This window comes from Homalodisca vitripennis, chromosome 3 (assembly GCF_021130785.1).
Source record: "Homalodisca vitripennis isolate AUS2020 chromosome 3, UT_GWSS_2.1, whole genome shotgun sequence".
Lineage (NCBI taxonomy): Eukaryota > Metazoa > Arthropoda > Insecta > Hemiptera > Cicadellidae > Homalodisca > Homalodisca vitripennis.
Genome location: NC_060209.1, coordinates 174,366,678 through 174,386,783, shown reverse-complemented (window position 1 = coordinate 174,386,783; position 20,106 = coordinate 174,366,678). Strand labels below are relative to the sequence as shown.

General features: G+C 37.7%; 1 protein-coding gene across 1 annotated transcript; it reads right to left on the bottom strand.

Moving 5' to 3' along the window:
• Positions 1-11,626: 11,626 nt before the first annotated feature.
• On the bottom strand, positions 11,627-18,446 carry LOC124358478. Its single transcript, XM_046810772.1, has 2 exons — positions 17,048-18,446; positions 11,627-11,985 (listed from the first exon to the last, which is right to left on the bottom strand). The coding sequence occupies exons 1-2, from the start codon at positions 18,444-18,446 to the stop codon at positions 11,627-11,629; spliced, it is 1,758 nt and encodes a 585-aa protein (XP_046666728.1).
• Between the last annotated feature and the right edge of the window lie 1,660 nt (positions 18,447-20,106).

Sequence of the window (20,106 nt, the reverse complement as noted above, 5' to 3'; positions counted from 1 at the left end):
GATTTAAATTTACTTTTTCATACTCGTCACTGAAGGACAGCTTATAAAAGAAAACACATGGGTTTTCCTTTTCTACTCTTATAATTTTAATGACACTGAATTTGAGTGGTGATGCTTCTTCGTTACATTTGAAGTTCTGTCCAAGGTGAGTAAGAAACTCTTTGAAGTCATAAAAATCCTCATGAGTAAGTTCATGGACCAGTAAGGGAGGATAATTTTTTCTAGCTACCTTAATCAAGGATATGTATTGCTCAGGAGCAAATATTGGCCCTGATTTCAGTGCTAATTTAATTTGTTTTTCAATAATAGAGTGAATATTGTCACCTTCATTTTGACTATGACCTGTTATGAAATACTTATGTGTGATTGAGTTTATAAAATTTAATTTTGCTACTGCATATAAGTATATGGCTATCACAAACCGGTTTTTTTTGTTGACCACAACAGTTTTCCGATTAAAGAATAATATCAAGTGGTTTATTGTTACACTCTTTCAACTTATCCTGCAGGCTCTCAAGTTATTTCAGAACACAGGACGCTATCTCATTTGCTCCTCTCTTTCCTTCATTCTCAAGTCACACATAAGTCTTCCCACCATCGAAAAATTCAACTTGTAGTGTTGCTTCTACAATAATGGCTTTCCATTCTAGGAATAGATTCTATGTAGATCTTATATCATTCTTTATGGAGTCAGGAAGTTTCGAATGGTGGCCATGTTTCCACGCAAGTCTGAACTGATGGAAGCTCCCGTGAGTGTGCTTTTTTTCTCAATAACAGTTCGAATAGGGCGACTGTTGATAGCTAGAGTTGACATAAAGAAAACTTTACAAACTCGCACTTTTTGGTCATTTATACTAAGGTGAAATGCATTGTTTACTTACTGCGACTTTCCTCTTTTTTGTAACATCTTGGTGTTATAGTCTGCATAGAATTTAAAATAAAATATCGTTCTATTTCGTTATCGCCTAGTATCCAAAATTCTTCCAAGTATTTTCTGACGCTCCTCTCCTGTAAATTTTGTGCTGCACTTCAGTCGACATTTCTCACTAAAAGGTTTTCCCTAAAACCTTTTTTTTATAAACTCGTTTGCTGCTAGAGGAAGAAGTGTAGGCTTGACCTGAGTTTCTAAGGCGTTTAGCTATATTTTCCTTCCAGTTATTTTGGTTGGATTTTATCTTCTTCCCCTTTTTTGGTTCTTTTTCAATGTCGTATACTTGTGATTCCTCAGTTTGAAAAATAGTTGATATGGCTGTTTCATCTAAATTATTGTCCTTATCGTTCACACTGTCACAGCAATTAACAGTCACCTCATCAGCAACGTTAGTTGTTAGCAGTTTCTCATCATACGGTAGTGGTGTCAGTATAGAGTAAGTTTTAGCTTCTTCACTTCCATCTGACACAAACAAAATTGTTTCAGTTGAAAGTGAAGAAACACTAATAAAACAAATGATAAACTTCAATGTTTTTTACTTTTAAAATAAATGTTGTAATTTAAAAAAGTAGGTTATACATGTGTCTCATAGTTCACCCCAAATCACCTTAACTTTTGAATGGTAAACAGTGTTTTATATATATATATATATACACACACACACACACACACACACACACACACACACACACACACACACACACACACACACACACACACACACACACACATACACACACATATTAAATTTGTATAAATGCCAGTAGCCTTATTTAATTTCAATAAACATTGAATCGCAAAAAGTACTTGCTCCGTCGGGACTCGAACCCGGATCTCTCACTTGCCGGGTGATTGTGCTACCATTACACCACAGAGCCCTCACTTTTTACGATTAAATTATTTTGTATTTGGCCATATCTGTCACACATGCAAGTACTTTATACAGGGTGACAATTAAACCGGAACCTCTTTTTTAATTTTTGAACCACAATAGAAAGAAATACCAAAGTTCACACGTGCTTACTGGTGATAGTAACGCACACATCTGCCCAATTACCGACCGGATAATCCCTTTGGGGGACAGTCCACAAGGAGTCAGATAAAATTCTTAAATAGCAGCATAGGTCAAGTTTGGTATTAAATTAAAGGTATTACTTAGCAGAGTACAATGCCGCAAACCGGACTTCAAAAGGTGGATTCATTCATTAGTTATAGCTATTTGAATTTTAAAACAATTGAACAATGTAAATTATTAAGTATTACAAGTAAACACCAATTTTTAAGTACCTGTGATCAAAGTAAGTGTTCAAAATGTTCCCCTCCCATCGTCTGGCAATGTCCTAGGCGGTTGTAAAAGCCATCCACTGCATTTTGAAGGTAGTCACGAAGAATATCTTGAGCTTCTTGGACTATGAGATTTCTTAGGTGCGCCAAATCTCGAGGCTTAGTAAGATAAACTTTATCTTTGAAAAATCCATCGGAGATAAATCAGGGGAACGAGCAGGCCACTCTACTGCACCACGTCTTCCAATCCATCTGTGAAGGAATATTGTATCTGTTTAATATCACTTAGGTGATATTTTAATTATTACTTATTAATTAGGATTTAATAGGATTTAAATAATACGGCACATGTCCACAACACAATGTATTCTTCTAAGCATCTTCTTAAATCTACGTATCTTACGTGGAGCTGTGTGCCATTACAATAATAGTACACTGCCACATTCATATCAATATAGATATGTACTATATAAAATATACAACATATTACCAATATGTAACATCCTCCTTTTTTTAATAAAAATGATAAAACAACACAAACAGATTAAAGTTAATATAATTATGAAAATGGATGTTACCAACAACTTTCAAACAAAAGTTATCTCTAAACAAAGTCATTCAAATGAGCAGGCTTTCTGATAGCCCGACCACATCTAGTTGTTTGGTTTTGCACTGGCCTATCAGGAACAACATTAGGTCTTTCAACAACATTTTTCATATTTTTATCATTTGGCCTACCCACATCATTTTCTACAATTAAATCATAATAATAATTTTTACCAACTTCATAATAACATTTTCTCAACATTATTCTATTTCTACGATACACTTGCCCATATTTATCTTCAACTACATAGCTTCGTGGGGGAAAGCTTAACTTTTCGATTACTTTACCACCTATCCACTCTTTACCTTTTTGAATCAAAACATTATCACCTTTCTCACAACTACCAAGTGACTTTGATGTTTTGGCATAATATTTTTTAGATTTTTTATTTAGTCTACTTCTGTTGACATTAACTATTTTACGCTTGAGGTTATTAGTATTTACAGGCAATTTTGACTTTAACACTCTATTCAAAAACAATTGTGCAGGAGTGACAGTCACATTACTAAGAGCAGTATTTCTGTAATCTAAAAGTAACAACTTAATATCCTTACCACTATCCTTGGCCCGTCTCAAAAGATTTTTGCATATTGCAACAGCTTTTTCTGATCTACCGTTACTTCTAGGATAAAATGGACTACTTGTCACAGTTATGAAATTGTACTCATTGGCAAAAGATTTGAACACTTGAGAACTATAGGGAACATTGTCTGAAACAAAGCGTTCTGGCACACCAAACTGAGAAAAAATATTGTTCAAAACTCTAATAACACTGTTGGCTGACTTATCATACAATTTTCTCAATTCTACCCAGTTAGAATAAGCATCAGTAACTACCAAATAATTTTGACCACCATACTCTAGTATGTCACTATATACAAATTGCCACGGCCTACTAGCCGTTTCGTGAGACATTAATGGTTCTTTTACGTTTGCAAACCTATATTTTTCACATATCTGACAGCTCAAAACTAGGTTTTCAATGTCTCCGTTTATGTTAGGCCAATATAGAATTTGCCTTGCTCTGGCTTTACATTTAACTACACCAAGGTGAGATTCATGTACTAAATTTAGCATACTTTGTTGCAAAACAGAAGGAACGATGATTTTGTTGCGAAAAAATAACAAACCATCTTCATATGATATTTCATCTTTAACTTTATGATAAGTTTTCATTTCATTACTCAAACTTGTATATGAAGGCCATCCTTCATGTACGTATTTAACAATACCTTTCAAAACACTATCATTCTCAGTAGCACTTTTAAATTCTAGTTTTTTACTTTCAGACATACTTAACTGATTTTTTAGGCTATGAACCATAACAGATTTTTCAAGTTCACTATTCAAATAACTTTCATTCTTTTCATTCATTTTTACATGAAACTTTTCTATACAATAAATCTGCTAAAATATTAGATTTTCCAGGTAAGTATTTAACTTCAATATTATACTTAAGTAGATTAAGTTTAAACTTTTGTAACCTATTAGAAACCTTATGCATGTTTTTTGAAACAATTGAAACCAAAGGCTTATGATCAGTATATACAGTAACCTTTTGACCATAAATAAATTTATGATACTTTGACAGGGCAAAACACATAGCTGCCATCTCCTTATCTATTATGGGATACCTTATTTCTGTATCGGTTAACGCTTTAGAAGCAAATGCTATCGGATACCCTTGTTGAAGGAGACATGCTCCAAACCCAAAATTATATGAATCAACAAAAATTTTCACACTCTTTCTTAGGATCAAAAATTTTAAGCGATGTTGCCTCAGCAATCTTAGACTTAAGTGTTTTGAACGCTTCTGTATGATCTTTTGTCCACAAAAAAATCAACATCTTTTTGTAGCAATTGCCTTAAGGGCTCAGTTAACTGACTCATGTTATGTACAAACTTAGATAAGTAGTTAGTTACACCTAACACACTTTGCAATTCTTTTTTACTTTCCGGCTCTTCTAACGCAACAATACTTTTGACACGTTCAGGCTCTGGAGTTACGCCTTCTTTAGAAAATATCATACCAAGATATTTGACACTGCTTACTTTATACTGTAATTTTTTAGCATTGAACTTTATTTTTAACGCTCTTTCCATTACATGTTTTAAAACTTCATTATGTTCTTTTTCTGATTCAGTTGCAATTATGAAGTCATCAAAATAAATTCCTACATTATGAATATCATCAAACATTTGTACATTATATTTTTGAAAGATTTCCGGATTTACTCTTAACCCAAAAGGTAGTTTGTTGTACTTATATTTACCAAAAGGAGTTATGAAAGTTGTTAACAAGCTACTTTCATGATCTAATTCAATTTGATGAAACCCATATTTCATATCAAGTACAATAAAACAAGACTTTCCTCTCAACAATAGTTCTAACTCATCTGCAGAGGGAATTGGATAAGGATCCAATTTTACACAATCATTAAGCTGAGCAGGATCCAAACATATACGTAAGGATTTATCTGGTTTCTCTACTATTACAATGTTATTAACCCAATCAGTCAGATAGTCTACAGGTTCAATTATTTTATTTTCTTTTAGCCTATCAAGGACCTCTTTTAGTTTAGGTTTGACTGATCAGGAATTCTTCTAACAGAATTTATTACAGATTTAGCATTTTCTTTTAACTCTAGAGTCAATTTTTTAGGGAACTTTCCTACTCCAGTAAAGACATTTTTATGTTTATTTACAAAACTTTCTTTAGTATCTGAAGTTAGACCTACTTGCAAATTATTAAATCTTTTAATCAAATTCAACTTTACGCAAGCAATTAAACCAAGTATTGGGACACTTTCGGTTTTTACTACTACATATTTTATCCTGTATTTTTTACCATCAATCTCCGAGTCAAGAACAATATTTCCTAAACAACTTAACTCTTGATTGTCATAGCTTAGAATTCTACTATTATTAGGCTCAAGTCTTACCTTAGGTAACTTCAACTGATTCAACACATGTAATGGTAACACATTGCACTGCGCACCACTATCAAGCTTAAAACTCACATTTTGATCATTTATTTTCACATTTTGCATCCACGACAACACTTCCACTTTCTTCTCAAGACTGTTTACCTCTCTGGACACATCTGCTTTGGACTGGACCTCCCTGGACACCTCAGCTTTGGACTGGACCTCCCTGGACACCTCTTCTTTGGACTGGACCTCCCTGGATACATCTTCTTGGAATAAGGCGCCTATGAAAATATCTTCCATGTCTTCTCGCTCCATCGTAGCGTCATGAACGGTTTTCTTAAGTTTTGGTTTATTTTTATTTGCTCCATCACAACCAATGGCATAATGGTTCTTAAGTCCACATTTCCTACATACGCAGGACAATTAGCCCTAGTATGCTCAGTTCCACATTTGGGACACTTATACGTTTGTCCTTTATTAAAATCTTGACGAGCTCCTTGACCTCTTGATTGGTCGCTTAGTTTTTGGTTTGAACTAAAATTATTGTTTTTAGGCCTATCATTAGTGAAATACTTAGGTCTTATATAACCTTTCTTGTTGATTGCATGCAAGCCTACGCTATCTGCAGTACCTAGGCCTACCTTGCCTTGAATCACCTGTGCTTGCTGCCTACTCAGTTCAGCAGCTCGACACTGATTCAACGCCTTAAATAAAGTTAAATCGCTTTCTCTAAGTAGAGCTTCCTGTAACTGTTTGTCGCTAATACCAATCACTACCCTATCTCTTATTAGACTGTCTTCGTCTTCTTTAAAATCATAAGGTTTGGCTAGAGCTTTCAATGACGTAACGTAATGATCTTTAAGTTCATTTTCTTGTTGTATTCTACTAAAAAATTTATACCTACAGTACACAACATTCTTCTTAGGATTGAAGTATGCATCATAGAGTTCGATCACTTTTTTGAAAGTATCTGCTTCGTCTTGTTTAAATGTATTATAAATTTCCATACCTTCATCCCCTATGCAATGTAAAAGCATTGCTACTTTAACCTTGTCTTCTTTTCCATCATTGCCTGATGCAAAGGAGGAAATTTCCAAACTTTTGTTTAAACAGAGCCCAATTGTTTGCTACGTTTTCATCAATCACTAACCCTCGAGGTTGTTTAAAACCCATTTTAAGGTTATAATTTCAATCTATTAACATTACTTAAAAACAAGGTTATCGACATTATTACTTAACGACACTACTTTTACAGTATTCACACCTGACACCATGTTTAATATCACTTAGGTGATATTTTAATTATTACTTATTAATTAGGATTTAATAGGATTTAAATAATACGGCACATGTTCACAACACAATGTATTCTTCTAAGCATCTTCTTAAATCTATCTTACGTGGAGCTGTGTGCCATTACAATACTGGTACACTGCCACATTCATATTAATATAGATATTTACTATATAAAATATACAACATATTACCAATATGTAACAGTATCCAAGTATTCTCTAACAAGGAGAACAAAGTGTGGTGGCGCGCTATCTTGTTGGAAATAAATTCTTTGAAATTGTCGACCAAGAGCAGCTTGTAGTGCAGGAATTATCTCATTTTGGAGCATTGCTAGTTACGAGTCACCATTTAAATTACCATTGATAAATAATGGGCCCATAATTTGATTTCCTATTATACCTGCCCAATCGTTAAGTTTCTGTGGATGCTGAGTATGACTCAATCTGCCACTTTCACATTCTAACAGTAATTGTGTTATTGGTAATAATTATTAATTCCTGCCTTTGATTACTACATTGTCAGATGATGGGAGGGGAACATTTTGAACACTTACTTTGATCACAGGTTCTTAAACATTGGTGTTTACTTGTAATACTTAATAATTTACATTGTTCAATTGCTTTAAAATTCAAATAGCTATAACTACTGAATGAATCCACCTTTTGAAGTCCGGTTTGCGGCATTGTACTCTGCTAATTAATACCTTTAATTTAATACCAAACTTGACCTATGCTGCTATTTAAGAATTTTATCTGACTCCTTGTGGACTGTCCCCCAAAGGGATTATCCGGTCGGTAATTGGGCAGATGTGTGCGTTACTATCACCAGTAAGCACTTGTGAACTTTGGTATTTCTTTCTATTATGGTTCAAAAATTAAAAAAGAGGTTCCAGACTTAATTGTCACCCTGTATAAAGTACTTGCATTTGTGACATATATGGCCAAATACAAATTATACATATATATATTTAAGAGATGGGTAAATGGTGCCAAATTAATATACATTGTTTTAGTAGTTTATTGTATCTTTTATATTGCCTAATCATAACTTATAAATAATACGGTAAATGTTGCTCATTGTAGGAATGTCACTACTGTCTAGGATCGATACATAAAAACACATGATTAATTTTTGTTATATAGTTATTTATCCTGTTTAAATAGTTAGTGTAATTTTTACTCCTATACAGCAGTGTACAGTTGACGAAATCGTACATAAACTTTTTTATCGTTAAAATAATTTAAATCAAGCAATTGTTTTTAAAGAAACTGTTTACTGAGCCAGGATCCTTTTAAAGAAAGTTTATACAGAGTCTTTCCGCGCGACATTATGATTTATAAAAGCCACGCTATTGTTTCTAAACACTTTGTCAGCCGAAAGTGCTCAAGTGGAAAAGTTTTATTGTGTTTCTGTTGTGAAAATAGAAGTCTGTTCTCAAGACAATAAGTTTTCCTCTAACATGTGAAAACGCTGAAGAAAATACAGGTTTATTGCATTCTGTAACTGCTTTAGTCCTATGATCTCGAGTGATTCAATCTTGATCATAAACCATATTCTAGGTCAGGTTATACTCTTTTGAAAGTTATTGAACTGACAATACACCAGTCTTTTTGTATTTTAAGTAATAAGACATATTAGTTTAAAAGGTGAAGGCAAGGTGTTTAGACAAAAGTTAAGAAAGGAATAAAATTAAGTATAATCTCTATTATTTTTCCTAATAAATATTTTTTTTAGAAAAATTTAGTCTTGCACTGATAATTTTGTTTTAAGCTCTTTTGGTTAACATTAGGAATTAAATATTATTATAACAGTATGCTTTATATTTTTTACACACAATGTAGTTGTTTGACTCAAATATATATGGTAGTTCAGTAAAACATCACCAGGATCACCAATATTCTAAAAGTAATGTATTAGATGAATTATGAATTGGTTATGTTAATAATTCATAGTTACTACCGTCTTCTACAGGTATACTTACACATAGAGGCTGTCAAAAACATCTACTATAAAAATAAGTTATGTCGGTAATAATTGTTGGTTGCCGGTTGTTGATGAATATATGCTTGTGACCTTTTATCTCATTGCATGTAATGCTTGTTTTAAACTGTTTGCAAAAACCGAGTCCCATAAATACTTAAAACTCACTTTTTCTCAAATTTCGTATGAAACATTAATGTATAAACCCGTCAAAACATTATTTGTAATAGTGTGAGGAAACCCAATCGTTACCACATTATAGACAGTGGCTAGTACTGTAAGCTGTACACCACTTAAATAAAACTACTTAAGAAGGACCAATATGTCCTTCTTTATTCTTGCCGTTTTATGTCTATCCATTAGTCTGTTTTTGTGTTTGTATGTAAAATTTAGGAGTAAATATAACAATCTAAATTTTATACAATGGTTAACTAGCAAATTGTATAATAAACAGGTCTATAAACAAACAGTCTAGAGTCATGTGATATCAATAGTAAAACATGTAAGAAGTTAGTTTTTGTATTGGCTGGTAATACAATACTAAAGTAATAATTTCACCAATTTACACCACTTTAACGTAACGTTTTTAATTTTGGCGCGCGCCTGTTTGAAAACTGCTTCACGGCACCCTCATCTTTCTCGTTAAAACAAATCGTAACTTTTTATTACACTCGTTTTGCAAATGGCCTATGAATTACTCTATCAAAGTTCACCACAATTATGATTTGTCAGGTTAAAATAAGTAAGAAATGTCTTTAAGTAAAGTTCTATATTACTTAATTTACCGTTACGTTTTTGGGACCATAGACCATATAACATTAATTATCAACTCTTTGGATTCTGATAAAGTTACTTTACTTATATAACCATCATTAAATGCACAAACTGCAATAGAAACACTACAATTCAGAGTAGGTAATGTAATAGAGACCCTTTTTGGGACCATAGACCATATAACATTAATCATGAACTCTTTGGATTCTGATAAATTTTCTTTACTTATATAACCATCATTAAATGCACAAACTGCAGTAGAAACACTATAACTCAGAGTACGTTTATTTATATTTCTTAAAAACCCGAATTCTATCCTTTTGTATTTATTCATTAAAAACTAAACAAAGTGTATCCATACTTTTAATTTAAACAGGCGACTGCTTTATGTGTACATTATCGTTAAACGTTCTTCTTTTACACTTGACTCTTAAATGAAAACGCTTAATTCAGGTAATCATATTTCATGTTATGAGTTTGTGTATACTTGTTTCCATCTTCCCTAAGTATCTAAATATATTTACTTCTTCGGGTCAAGTAACGAAGGAAACTACTATAGCACTGAAAGTATCGTGGACCGTAAATATAAACAAGCATTGAAATACTCTTTTTACCGTAAGTATCCGAGACCTATGTATTTGTAATTTTGATCGCGTCAACAAGGCAGACACAGCTGTGGCGTTATTATTTTCAGTCATATATTTACTCTTTTTTATATTTTTCTGTGTTGATGTAATTGTTTTTATATTTATGAAGACCATTTATACCTAGTTGAAGAACTTTGCATTAATATTTGTATTAATATATTTATTTGTGTTTTATTATTTGTGTTGTGTGTCTACTTATATATGTGTTACTATAGCATAAATGATGCATACGAAGGCTCTTGCAGTATTTCGATAAATACGTATACATAGAAATGATGAATAAATTGCCCCAAATTAGCAGTAAACGTTTATTAATGGGTCAACTCATTTTCCGTCAAAATGCTTTGAAACGCATTATCTTTGTTGAACAACTAAAATGAAGTATAACAACTAAAATGTGGTCACCAAAGATTTGGAAAAGCGTTGAGTCGACCAACGCCCTGGATAATAGGGGACGGTCACGGAATAGTGACTGGCACGAAAACACTACGTTTGTGCTAAAATTTGCGGCTCACTACTCCATAACACTTGTTATTAAGTTTCATTATAAATTAAATATAAATAAGTAAAAAAAAAGTACACAAAAATTTCTTAGAACCTAAGTGGACTCATCCCACAAAGCACACTCACACTGACGACGTCACAAAGTGAATAACTCAACTACTGCTACCTAATAGAAGGGTATACTGCATATATATTCACTTAACACAATCTACATACACTGATACACTAGAAAACACAAACATCCCATATATAAGGGAGGAGTTAAGCACAGTTAGATAAATTATACTACTAATCAATTTAGAGTTCTTGCTCCCTGCAAAGGGTAAGTCAGCAGGAAGCAAGACACCAAACCAATTCCACTTGGTATCATGTGCAAGGCGAGTTCCGAATGAACAAAGAAATGATTGGGTACTACAACTACCCCTACCTAACACTAAACCTACACCAACAACAGAATCACTCCTGAGACACAGCTGAGAGAACAGCTAACCACGCTCTTCCTGCCACTCATCAGTACTCTCGCTCGGTACTAGTCTCCTTTAAGTTGGCCCCTGCCACTCATTACCTTACAGACCACAGGTCCCACTTGCTGTATAAATTTGTCATTTCCTGCTAGGAGAAGATTTCCCTCATCTTCTCCTGAGGGAAAGAGTCACTCTGAGTTGGTTTTCAGTTACTCCGCAAAGTGCCTTGCTGTAAAGTTGAGCAGATCCACATCACCATCTTTTCGATGCAAAGATATTTCCTGCATTGGTGTCTTTTCCTTCAATATTTCAACTTGCAACATTACGTTTACTTCCTTGAAGGCCTTGATTTTCTGCTTGGACCTTTTCTGGAATTCGTTCATTTCTACAATAGTCGTGTCGATCTCATATAGTTGTTTCTCCAATGTTGACGACAGGACGCCTTCTGTCCAGTACATATTATTGAATTTATAAAATATTTTCTTGCGCCCAACTATGAAATGTAGGAGAGTGCTTTGCTTCTTCCCCTCCTCCTCCTTCTTCTTCTTTCCTTTCTCCACTCGAAGGACTTTGATCAATTCTAGTTGTTACAGGTTTGTCACATGCGTGCCACAGCACATGTTGTTTTCCAGTTCTCCAATCTGAACAACCCTTGTTCCAATCCATGTACTATTTTATTCCACGTATTTGGATTAATTCCTATCAGTTAACCCTCTTGATTGTTCTTTCCCAAAAAACATGCATAGTGTTTATAAACAACTGTATGTATGTATGCAACAACTATGCTCGTTGCGCTAATCCAAAAGTGTAGAGAATTAGTCCTTTTTATATTTAAGTAGCGAGCAGCTTAACAAGGCTGAGGCAGCAGTAATAGCTTTGTGGCCCCTGTCCCTCGAGGGCGGTTAATGATGTTATCCCGTTGATGAGCGTTTTATTGCTGTTTAATACTTTATCCCGATACCCTCTCAGTAATTTAGTAACGTAAAAACATACGTGTCTAGACCGATATAACATATTAAACTATTCATTTTTTAACTGTTGCTGAACTCTTTTATTTTTAAATTACGTGGAATACAAAACAGCTAATGTTAGGAATCATTCCTTGTTATTGCTATTATACCGTTATTATAGCACATATATTTTAAATTTATATGGAGCTAATACTTTATAAATTAAAACAACTTTTCGGAAATACTTGATTTATTCCGAAATTTAAGTTCACCAAAAGTGAACAAAGTTTACAAACTTTTGATTAAATTTTCTTCAAAATGTCACTCAATGGAACAAATCTAATTAAGAGTCTGATCAAAAGGTATTAAAATTAAAATTAAACTAAAAATGTATACTTCTCCAAAAAGGTTTAAATTAACAAAACAAAATAAAAAGTTCTCTTCTCAAAATACTCAAAATTAATATAACACAAAACTTGATATTTACTTTATCACCAAAATTTAATTCACAATACTTCAAAAAATTTGAATTAAATTTTCAGACTCTGAAAGATGGGAAACTTTAGAAATTTTAATTACAGTATTATAAAAATAAAAGATATTAACTATACGCTGGTACGGGACTTACTACTTTGAAGATTACGGAGGCAGATCGGAAAATTAAACGCACTAAAAATTTAAATACTTGAAATTGAATTTACACGCGATAAATAATTACTCTAAATCCCAACTATTGGGTTAGAGAAAGAACTTCAGCTTCTAACTCGACCGGTACACCTTCTCCTTGAAACTCCAAGACTCGACTGACCGCTTCTCTCTCTGCCGCGAGCCGGGTCGGAACGTATCACCGTCGCTCGATCAGCTGATTGACCGGTCTAACTGAACAAACAATGTCCACGCACCGCGTCTAGTTAACAAGAGCCTACTTCCTACCGCGATTCAGCATAAATGAATTAGAACTATGGTACACTATAATTACTCGTATATAAAATTACTCCACACTACTTGTCGCGTAACATCCTTCGCTCAGGTTGTTTACAAAATTTTATATCTCTAGCTCAATTTCTTCTCCGGATGTTTTGTGACAGAAAGACAGACAGGAAAGAAACTTTTACATATCCAGGCAGAAAAATAAGAAATTCTGTCAGCCTACTACTTGATAGGCTTCAATGACGCTCAGCCAAACTCCATGTTTGGATGTGCACCATTCTAAAATTCTTGTCTATGTAGGAAGTAAGCTTCATGAAATATTTGAAATCTACGGCTCAAATCTTTCTCTGGATATAATGCCCCATGATACATTCACATTTATATTCATGAATTAAGATTTCATTGCAGTGTCAAATAATAATAATAATTCATGTGATCATTGCAAGAACACTGCAACGCAAGAGTGCACTGATATCAAATCTGTTCGCGGACTTTCAGCTTTGATTTTGTACTCTATTTTTTTTTTTTTTTTTTAGTTTATGAATATAAATGTCACATGTTAAAATGTCATGTGAATGAACTCAGGTTCTTTACAAATATATTTATTCTCTTATTTTCCAGTTGCTATCATGGTTACCCTTAAGACCAGTGTGAAAATATTCGCTAATGCTGAGCCAAATATCATGGAATCATATCCACAACATCGATGACATAGTGTTGTCTATATAAAAATTAAACTTCAATCAAAATTTATACTCCTTTGTACATATACCTTTGAGGTAACCTTTCTGACCGTAGCTAAGTTGCGTGTAGATAACTCGATGCTCTCTCGTCCTTAGAGATTGTGTACAAATCATCGTAGTGCACATAATTGTGCATCTCTTGAGACACTTTGTTGGGTCCTTTTTTATTGATTGAAACCTTAATGCCGAGGTATACCAGGAAATGTTGCCAAATCAGGTTTATCTAGCTATACAAGTAACAACCAACAACTGTAAAAGTTTGATTCCAGCAGGATAGAGTACCTCCACACTGTGGCCTGCATGTCCGTGATTATTTAAACAATATTATTACATATCGCGGGATAGGCAGAACAGCAAGTACTGAGTGGCCACTAAGATCGCCATATCTATCTCCACTTGACTACTTTTTGTGGGGTTATATTAAAAACAATGTCTGTAAAACGAAACCCCTGTACATTAAGAGGAGGCTGATTCCCTATCTTCCGTAATGTTAACGATATTCTATTTATCTCTATAACTAATAAAGGAATCTAATTTTTTTTCATTATTCTTTGGACTTTTATTTACACACGCTCACGAGGCAAACAAAATTAAACGAAAAAATGTATTTACAAGAATGTATATTATGTACATAAATTGATCAAAAAACATTTTAAAGTAACCTTTTTTCCAACTTTTAGAATTAAAGTTTTATTAACTCCTATTTCTATGATTAGCTCATATTACAAAAGATATGTAGTAAACATTTCACTAGTGTAGGATCTTCCTGAGGTGAAAATAGTGGCATCAAAATATTTAAAACACAAGTTTCGGAAATCATAAAAAGAAACAAAAGTAAGTGTAAAAAGCTATGTAATTGTTGGGTAGTGTTCAGGACAGTGTTCAGAGTTGTCTGTATCCTTCTGTTTATAAAATAGATCCTCAACCTTTCTTTTTTATGAGTCCTGGCCTATCTGATTAGCTCCTTTTTCAACTTTTTGCAGTTTAATTCGCTCATATATTTTTGATCGAATTCACCAGATGTTTTCCTACACTCAAACCTAAATGCTCCACAAATTTACTTTACTTATATAACCATCATTAAATGCACAAACTGCAGTAGAAACACTATAATTCAGAGTAGGTAATGTTATAGAGACCCTTTTTTGGACCATAGACCATATAACATTAATTATCAACTCTTTGGATTCTGATAAAGTTACTTTACTTATATAACCATCATTAAATGCACAAACTGCAGTAGAAACACTACAATTTAGAGTAGGTAATGTAATAGAGACCCTTTTTGGGACCATAGACCATATAACATTAATCATGAACTCTTTGGATTCTGATAAATTTACTTTACTTATATAACCATCATTAAATGCACAAACTGCAGTAGAAACACTATAACTCAGAGTACGTTTATTTATATTTCTTAAAACCCCGAATTCCATCCTTTTGTATTTATTCATTAAAAACTAAACAAAGTGTATCCATACTTTTAATTTAAACAGGCGACTGCTTTATGTGTACATTATCGTTAAACGTTCTTCTTTTACACTTGACTCTTAAATGAAAACTCTTAATTCAGGTAATCATATTTCATGTTACGAGTTTGTGTATACTTGTTTCCATCTTCCCTAAGTATCTAAATATATTTACTTCTTCGGGTCAAGTAACGAAGGAAACTACTATAGCACGGAAAGTGTCGTGGACCGTAAATATAAACAAGCATTGAAATACTCTTTTTACCGTAAGTATCCGAGACCTATGTATTTGTAATTTTGATCGCGTCAACAAGGCAGACACAGCTGTGGCGTTATTATTTTCAGTCATATATTTACTCTTTTTTATATTTTTCTGTGTTGATGTAATTGTTTTTATATTTATGAAGACCATTTATACCTAGTTGAAGAACTTTGCATTAATATTTGTATTAATATATTTATTTGTGTTTTATTATTTGTGTTGTGTGTCTACTTATATATGTGTTACTATAGCATAAATGATGCATACGAAGGCTCTTGCAGTATTTCGATAAATACGTATACATAGAAATGATGAATAAATTGCCCCAAATTAGCAGTAAACATTTATTAATGGGTCAACTCATTTTCCGTCAAAATGCTTTGAAACGCATTATCTTTGTTGAACAACTAAAATGAAGTATAACAACTAAAATGTAGTCACCAAAGATTTGGAAAAGCATTGAGTCGACCAACGCCCTGGATAATAGGGGACGGTCACGGAATAGTGACTGGCACGAGAACACTACGTTTGTGCTAAAATTTGCGGCTCACTACTCCATAAGACTTGTTATTAAGTTTCATTATAAATTAAATATAAATAAGTAAAAAAAACGTACACAAACATTTCTTAGAACCTAAGTGGACTCATCTCACAAAGCACACTCACACTGACGATGTCACAAAGTGAAGAACTCAAATTTTGCTACCTAATAGAAGGGTACCCTGCATATATATATATATTCACTTAACACAATCTACATACACTGATACACTAGAAAACACAAACATCCCATATATAAGGGAGGAGTTAAGCACAGTTAGATAAATTATACTACTAATCAATTTAGAGTTCTTGCTCCCTGCAAAGGGTAAGTCAGCAGGAAGCAAGACACCAAACCAATTCCACTTGGTATCATGTGCAAGGCGAGTTCCGAATGAACAAAGAAATGATTGGGTCTTCTATTTTTTGCCTTTATTTTCATCTTACATAACTAGTGTCTAATTTCTAATATGGTTAATACAATATCCAAATATCTTAATCTAAATAATAATAACATTGTCGAGTCTTAGAAGGTAGGAGAGAGTGCCAATCAAGTGTCAATAAATTACTAAAATACTAAATAACATGCAATAACAGTAACAATAATTAAAATAGTCAATATATACTAAATAACATGCGATAGTTAAAATAGTCAATATATAATAAATAACATGCAATAAATAAATAAAAAACATATGGAAGATTAGTCTTGCCACTGCTGGACGCCGGATACATGGGTGACATATGTCCCGGCTCCAGCGAATGGCCTCGGAAACGCAGCGGCGGGGGAGGGATTTTCCGTATCTCCGGTGGATCCCGAGACGCGCCAGGGTCCCCCAGTTGGCACTGTCCCACGCACCCAGGGAGCCGACGACGAAGGCGTCCACGGAAGTCCTGTAGCCCCCGGCCGTCAGCATCCGGGCGAGTGGTCCATAGGTGTCCAGCTTCCTCTCCCGCGCAGCTTCGATGGCCCGCCAGCCGTCCTCGTACGGAACGGCGATGTCGACGATCTTGACGATCTTGTTGTGAGCGTCGATCATCACCACATCCGGACGGCAGCGCACCATCTCCTCCGGGAAATCGTCTCGGCCTTGGAGCAGCGCTTGTAGGGGCACCCGCTGGTTCACGCGGACCTCAACTCCTTCCGCAGGTCTGATGGCAGCGACGAGGAGATCCTGGACGGCGTTTTGTCTACGCGTGATGCCAGTAGCGAGGCTGGAGGTGCAGTGGCAGAGCACGTGGGCGGTGGTCTCGTCGTGTTGACCACACCGCCTACAACGCCGATCGTTGACTCCCCAGCGTCGGCTGCCGTTGAGAGGGAGGACATTCAACCTGGCCCGGTGAACAAACCGCCAGTCCGCAAAGCGTGTGTAGCGTCCCTCGTGCAGCATGTGCTTGGCAGTGGCGCAGGTGGTGGTGACCCTGGCCACCCTTCCCTGGTCGGGTTTCGCGGAAAGGATGGCCCTGAAGTGCTGCTGCAGCGAGGAGCGCAGATTGGCGGACAGCGTGTGACGGGAGCCCCTGTCGACGATCCTGAGGGCCCTATCCCTAGGGATCGTGATTTGAAATGTTGCCCTGCCGGCACACCAACCCCAGCGCAGGTCAGGTAGGCGTTTCTTCAGCCTATTCAAGGCTGCCCGCGCGGTAGAAAAAGTGGTGGCGACATTGGAGTTCCCGGAGAAGTCGCCGTTGAGGTATCCCACAAGGAACTCCATTCCGGCGCGGGCAGCACTCCTCTGGCCCGCAGAGGCCGCTAATCCCTCCAGCGCAAGCGAAGCCACCCTGGCATCCGGTGAGGTGAGGAACCTGAACGCGTGGTTGATGGCGGCCAGGTCCGAGAGGTCAGCCAGCGGGACGAGTCCAGCCCCGCCGCAGGAAGGTGAAAGCAAGACCAACTCGGCACTGGCGCGTGAAGGGACGTTGAAGATCCTCTTCACACCACACTTGATCTTACTGTCCAGGCTCCTAAGTGCAGCCTTGCGGATCCGTGCGGTCTTGAGGTTGAACTCCAGCTGCGGAACGATGAAGGCCCGCAAGGCGTGCAACTTCTGCCAAGGCGCCAGCACACTCTGAAGGACGGCCTCAGTCTCGGCTTCCAACCTGGCGATGGTGGCGACCGGGGTTTGATCCATCTTCATCCCAGTGGGGACTCCAAGGTGTTGATAGGACTCCCCTTCGCCGAGGACCCGAAGCGGCGCACCGTAGATCCGGAAGACAGAAGGTCAAGCAGTCCTCCGGGCAACATGGAGCGTGGCACACTTGGTGGGCTTGAAGCGTAGACCAACCCACGTCGCAGCTGGAACGACGACGTCTAGCAGAGCCTGAAGAGACGCCTCCGACCTCGCCACAAGGGCGAGGTCATCGGCGTAGGCCAGGACGCTGACGCTGGTGCCGTGAAGTACTGCTCCATGCTGGTCCTCCAGTGCAGTGAGCGGCCGAATCAGGTACTCCATCACCAGGTTAAAGAGGATGGGGGAGAGTGGGCAGCCCTGGCGAACTCCAGCTCCAAAGGCGATGGGGTCAGTCGATCCTCTGGAGTGGCGGATGGAAGTACAGCTCCTATGGTACAAGTCCTCGATGGTCTTGTGAGAGCCCAGCAGAACGGAGCGCGGCGAGGAGGGCGGAGTGGGGGACACTGCCAAAGGCGTTGGCGAGGTCCAACCACGCCACGCAGAGCTCACTCCCACGCCGCCTTGCGTCATCGAGGAGTTCCTGGAGGATGAAGTTGTGCTCCAGGCAGCCCTCCGCTGGGGTGAACCCCTTCTGAGCCCCAGAAATGAGATTGTTCTCGGAGGCCCACCTGGAGAGACGATCCGCCAGGAGACTGCAGAGGAGCTTCCCCGCAGTGTTGGAGAGGGCGATGGGACGCCAGTTATAGATGTCGCCAGGGTTGTCCTTCTTGTGTATCAGCACCGTAGAGGAGGACTTCCAAGATGGCGGGAAGCGTCTGGCGGTGATGCAGAGGTTGAAGACCGCCGCCAGCACGTGTCCTGTCGGGTCTCTACGGCGCCACACATTGTAACGCACCCCATCAAGGCCAGGGGCAGTATTGGAGGCCCTCCTCAGCAGGAGGGAGATCTCCTCAGGTAGCGCAGAGTCAAGCAGTGGAGGGGGGTGCGGAGCGGGAGGGACCAGGCAATTCGGCGGAGGGACACCGGCACATCCGTCTCTCGAGGTATAAGAGGCCTCAAAGTGTCTCTTAATGGTCTCCTCAGGGATGGAACAGAATGGCGATGAGGAGCCCAAAACTTCCCTCATCGCCTTCCGAGGAGCCTGTCGGTAGAGGCGCTGGAGCCTGGCGGCCTCCCTGACGTCCTGGCGATTGTCACGCGGTGCAGCAGCAGCACGGCGACGAGGAAGCCTAGGAGGATTTGTGGGCTGCGGTGCCGTCGAGAGTGAGGCCGTCATCTCATCCAGAGCGACGATGAACTCGTCCCATGGGGTCCCCGGGATGAATCGGGGCAGCCACTGACGCTGCCAAGCTGTGAGATGGTCAGGAAGCTCAGCAGGAGAGCCAGGAGGTAACCCAGGCGACGGAGGATCAGGTGGAGGATCTGGGGCTCCAGGTGAGCGACGGCCAAGCGGCATGGCTCCGTGACAGGGCGTTGCCGGAGATGGTGGGGGGTCTGGCAAAGGAGGGCGGCCGGGCGAAGGCTCCGGCGAAGGTGGAGGCGGTGCCAAGGGCGGATGTACCTGTGAAGGCAGAGGCGGCGGCGGAGAGGGCGGAGAAGGTAGTCCAACAGGTGGGGGGTGGTCTAAGGGGACCCTGGGAGGGGTCAATTCCCGATCCTC

Excerpts from the sequence above, each read along its gene's own strand:
- LOC124358478 (XM_046810772.1), bottom strand. The coding sequence starts at position 18,446 with ATGGATCAAACCCCGGTCGCCACCATCGCCAGGTTGGAAGCCGAGACT. Across the intron at positions 11,986-17,047 it reads CCGGGACATATGTCACCCAT|TCCTTCGAGTGGAGAAAGGA; the intron begins GTATCCGGCGTC and ends AATTGATCAAAG.